The 5,150-nt window shown below is 35.7% G+C and overlaps 1 protein-coding gene across 3 annotated transcripts; it reads right to left on the bottom strand.

Moving 5' to 3' along the window:
- On the bottom strand, positions 1-4,278 carry LOC109190633 (1-(5-phosphoribosyl)-5-[(5-phosphoribosylamino)methylideneamino] imidazole-4-carboxamide isomerase, chloroplastic). Of its 3 annotated transcripts, none has more exons than XM_019341166.1 (9): positions 4,185-4,278; positions 3,805-3,951; positions 3,632-3,693; positions 2,886-3,093; positions 2,536-2,621; positions 1,753-1,854; positions 1,394-1,527; positions 844-892; positions 1-365 (listed from the first exon to the last, which is right to left on the bottom strand). In XM_019341166.1, exons 2-9 carry the CDS (start codon positions 3,920-3,922, stop codon positions 189-191), a joined length of 936 nt encoding a protein of 311 aa, XP_019196711.1. In that variant the 5' UTR covers positions 3,923-3,951; positions 4,185-4,278; the 3' UTR covers positions 1-188. The 3 variants fall into 3 exon arrangements, with proteins under 3 accessions (XP_019196711.1, XP_019196710.1, XP_019196712.1); XM_019341165.1 differs by having other exon boundaries at positions 3,805-3,948; XM_019341167.1 differs by lacking the exon at positions 4,185-4,278 and adding an exon at positions 4,038-4,178.
- Positions 4,279-5,150: the final 872 nt, after the last annotated feature.

Genomic DNA, 5,150 nt, shown 5'->3' with positions numbered 1-5,150 from the left:
ATTTTGTTTATTCATTTATTCTTATCTAACTTATGGTTTTTACAACCACCTCAAGCACTATGGTAAAACGACAAATGAAAGTTCACAACACTTCAAACTAACAGTCCAATTGAGTAATCACAAAGCAAACAAGGATAATTTGAGGTTTATTCTTACAATGCAAAATTTGGATGAACCAAGGTGAGACATTAAACCACTAAGGGGTTCTGCTGTGCATGCCAAGCCACGACATCTTTGTATGCCAACTTCCCACCAAATATGTCCAGAGCACTTCCCACGGTAACATCCACACGACCCATCCCCGCAACTTTGATCCTCTCCAAATCAGCCATTACAGTGACACCACCAGCATATGTAACGGGAATCTTGTATATGCAGCAAGAAGAATCACTTTAGATCAATATCAAATCATGGAATATATAATGCAAGAAAGTATTGGTTCTAAATCAAGAGGTATTAGTAATAGTAGGAAGCAGGGTGTGGCACAGAATACTGTGATCACTTATTGCCATGAACCCATGCTCAAGGAGGTCCGGAACATCATAGAGCAGTTATTTACATCGGAAGAACTTTATATAAGAATTTCTTTTTAGTATATAAGGCATCTTGGATAATTCATAATTCTTGAAATTATTGCTGATTTAGGGATTGTGTTCAACTTAAAATCCATTACTGTGCCCAATTTACCAAGCATTCATTTTGAGATCAAAACGGATTGTTATGAAAGAAAAAATATATAAGCATCGAATGGTGAAATATGTTTGTAGAATGGCAAATGCAATTAAGTAGGAGGAAAAACATCGAGTCAAAAAGAAAATGTTTGGGATTCTGTGAGACACTCACAGGTGAATACTTGCCAAGTAATGTCACGAGTTCTTCATCTATTCCCAGCCTGCAAACCCAAGCAGTAGAATGAATTATCAAAACCAAAAGGGCATGCAAGAGTTCAGTCTATCAAGATTAAGCTGTGTAAAGACTGAAGACAAACTGTCTTATGTGATACTCCGTAATAACTGGTATCAGAAGGATAGGTCAGCAGTAGGTGCCAAGCTCACAACCTGGGAACAGTGTTTCAGAGAGTTAAGGTAGCTTGCATCATTCTTCTTCCTTTCCAAGACCCCCTGACAAGATGTGGGAGCCTTGTGCAGTAATTCGAAGCATGGTCTATTTAACCATTTATAAAACTCAAAATGTTCATGTTTCCACATCCAACCATTTTTTAATAATTTCTAAAAATTAAGTAATTAAAGATATTGTAAATAGTTAAAGATATGGGATGTCCCATGTTCAATTATTAATATATTGATAAGTAAAGCCAGTGATGGTCAATTATTATTACTGTATATCAATGTAATTCAACAACAACGACAAGAGTGTAGTTCAATGTACTTACTTTTTTCCTTCAACATCAACTCCATGGACTAAAAATTCATCAGCATACTGGGCAAGAAAATCCAGTACTTCCTGATTTAGATGTACATCAGTGAACTTCTGCCATCTATCTGTGACTATTACATATTTACCCTCCTGCACATCATTGTGTTAATTAATTAATGCAAAATTTCCATAGCAAATGGTAAATCATACTGTTGAGTTAATTTATACAACAAGTTTAACAAACAAACAAATAGAAGATGAATCCCCCACCTAAAAAAAAAAACAAAAACAAAACAAAACAAAAAACCACCACACCAACAACAAAGACAACTTCTAAAAGAATACATAGAGCTTATCTATCAGAAGAGCATGTACCTTTTTGCGGCAACTAAGATCTAAAACAAGTCTCTGTTTTCCAACAACTTGAGAAAGCTCTTTCAGTTTGTCAAGGTCCATTTGCCCATTGTTGAAGACATACTGCAATGCAACAGGGTTCCTGTGGTAAGGTTTTAATAAGGAAATTGTTTTCTTTTCCCAAGAGGGTCCTTAATGCCAATCATCCAGAAATATCCAACTTGAAAATACTCATTATCAACTGGTTATACAAGAAATAAAAAGACAGTATCCAAATACATTTATTTAACACAATCCCCTATTACAGTAACATACAACTCTTTCCCATTCAAATAGAATATCAGATTAGGTCATTAAGATTATGTATAGTGTAAGTAGGAGTCTATGTTTCAATAGACAACTTTCACTTCTTCATTTCACTAAAGACAATTGTCAAGACTGAAATGCACATACTATTTAGCTCTAACAGTCTAACCCTAAAATATCGGAAGATGTACTGACTGCAAGGGGTGCAGTAAGCAAGTTTTGATTAGCTACTTCTACCCTCGGGCAATTGCCAGTTTTAACAGTAACATAAACTAATTTAAATTAAGCAGCCAATCCTCTATAAGACAAAATATTCCACCATCATCATCAACTATACATGTCCAGCCAAATTCATACAATCTGATTTACAGTTCAGCAAGAGGCAGAGGTCAATGACAATTGGACATTTCTCAGGGTTTGAGGTGTAGTGAAATGGTCAAAACTGAAAATGTAGGTGTTGTTATTCAGAAAGTATAAGGAAGAACAATGGTAACTTACAGATGTAACAATGACATGGCTTGCTCCTGCTTCTATGTAACTTACTGCATTGTTTGAATTGATACCTCCTCCAACATGCAAGCCACCTAGATGTAATCATCCTCACAGGAAGTTCACCAGAGGAAAAATCTGTAAGTAGAGACACAACTAACCATGAAAGAAATTTTATTTTCAAATTCACCCAATTGATAACATAAAACTACCATACAAATACACATAAAGTCAAAACCTCATAAGCACATGGAGACATGGAGTTACAATATAAATGTTAAAACAAAGACTCATACATCACAAAATACAACTGCAAGAGATCACAGCATCATCAGGAAAAAAAAAACCCACTAGCATACCAGGATAAGCATGTATTGCTTCAATTGCTGCTGCTTGGCTCAAAGGGTCCGCTCCAAGCATTATTACATGACCACCTTTAAGTCCGTCATCTTTGTAAAGCTTTGCATACACTCCAGCCGAGTTATCAGATACGAAATTGGTTACAAGACTCGAATCCCCATCCTTAGTATCATTTAGTGTGGATCCAACAATCTGCTTTACTTTTCCCTGAAACAGTTCTACCCATTGAATAATTCTTGCAAAGTATCATGAGATTTCAAAGTTGGCAGCACATAAGCAATTATTCAACCCTTTAGCCTTATAAAGGATCTGCAAAAACTATGAATGATTCCCTAATTTTATGAAAGTTAGGTCTTATACCTATGTCCTTATATGTGAGGAAATTTGATGCAGAGCTGGACTCACGAGATTGCCACTTGTGGTAAGGCATTATCTTATTTGCTATCATATGATTTCTTTCCGTTTTCCTTTTGTTTTATTCCTTTATATGCAACAGCAAGATAACAAATATAAGTAATGTGTTTTCTCTTGTAGGACAGATTATCATGGTGAAACTTCTCTATCAGATTAAATGTATAACATAATCCACCAACTAAATAACATAGTAACAATGTAGTGATTTAGTCTCCTACAACAGAAGCACAAGGTAACAGACATAGCAAGTTACAAGTTATCATCCCACACTTTTCATACACAAACATCCATTAATCAAGAAATCTATGAGACAAAAATTGAAACACCATACCTTGTGTATATCAATGCAAGGGCGAAACCGAACACCGCATTTTATTGACAGATTATGGCACCCTATGTCACAAAAACCAACCATTAGTCTTTAAATCATAGCAAAAACTTAACATGGAAAACGACTAACTACTAAAGTAAAGCAAGCAAGCAAGCAACACGCTACTGCCGTACCAATGATTGGGAATCTTATGTTTTTGTTATGAACGTGGATTGGTGAGCTGAGAGTTTTCCCCCAAAATGAGCTTAGTTTCGAGGAGGCCGAATTTGCACCTAGGCTCTGAACTCTCATCCTTGGACTCAGCTCAGTTCAAATACCTACTAAAATTGCATTGCTAATCAGTCTAAAAACACGCAGTGATATACATTTTCACACCCATTCGCCAACGCATATACATAATACATACATATTTATGGTGTGTGTGTGCGTGGAAATAGCAAGTAATAGGCAATTTTGATCTACAATTCTTCCCAATTTTGATCTACAATTCATCAAACAGTTGGAGGACTACTGAACGAAGGAGTGGATTTTGGGCGTCGTTACTGTGCATTACCTAAGCAGCTTAGCTCCGAGAAAGGCGGCCGATGAAACAGAAGGAAATAAGTTGAGACTGGAGGAGGAACGGTCGAAGAATACGGGCTACGGAGTTCTCTAACATATTGGACCGGGCCGAATGTAGACCGGATGGATGAAAGGTAAATTATTATGTTGACTCGAGTCTAAAAATACATAGTTTATATACTGTATGTTCACAATTTTTATATATTAAATGTTGACAATTTAGATATCGAATGTTTACAAATTTTATATACTAAATGTTCACAATTTACATACTGAATGTTTACTATTTTATATACTAAATGTTCACAATTTACATACTGAATGTTCACAATTTAAATTGTGAATATTCAATATGTAAATTATGAGCATTCAGTATATGAATTGTGTATTTTGACGTAGACCCACCTTGCAATGTGGGCCGGGTCTATGGCATAATTGTCAATAAATTAGGGAGAAAAAAAATTAAAATTTTATGAAAGATGAATAAAGTGAGAATTTACATTTTATTATTTGATAGACAGGAATATAAATTATATCAAATATGCTAAATTCACCGGTAATCAACAGGTTATCGGTATATAATTCATCATTGACGGTTACTATTTGCCTTGACTACCGTGAAATATCATTGAATGGAGAAAAATGGCGACCGGCGATCGATCGTTCTTTAAAAAAGGCGACCACTGGGCCGCCTCCTTCTCTGCCTAGCATCATCCGAGCAGAAGGCTATTTGACATCATCCGAGTATGAAGTCATGACGTGATTGGTCGTGCACTTTTGTCCCTTAAGGGTCCGTTTGGAAAGCAGGAAAATTACTTCTGGAAAATGTTGTCTGGAAAATGGAAAATGAGTCATTTTCCGGAAAACATTTTCCTTTCCAGTGTTTGGTTGCATTCTGGAAAACTGTTTTTGTGTGTTTGGTTCATTTTCTGGAAAATGAGTAGAATTGTATAATTAA

Source organism: Ipomoea nil, unplaced genomic scaffold (assembly GCF_001879475.1).
Source record: "Ipomoea nil cultivar Tokyo-kokei standard unplaced genomic scaffold, Asagao_1.1 scaffold1576, whole genome shotgun sequence".
In the NCBI taxonomy this organism is placed as follows: Eukaryota; Viridiplantae; Streptophyta; class Magnoliopsida; order Solanales; family Convolvulaceae; genus Ipomoea; species Ipomoea nil.
Note: the sequence above shows the minus strand (reverse complement) of the source record. Positions and strands in the feature narration are given on the sequence as shown.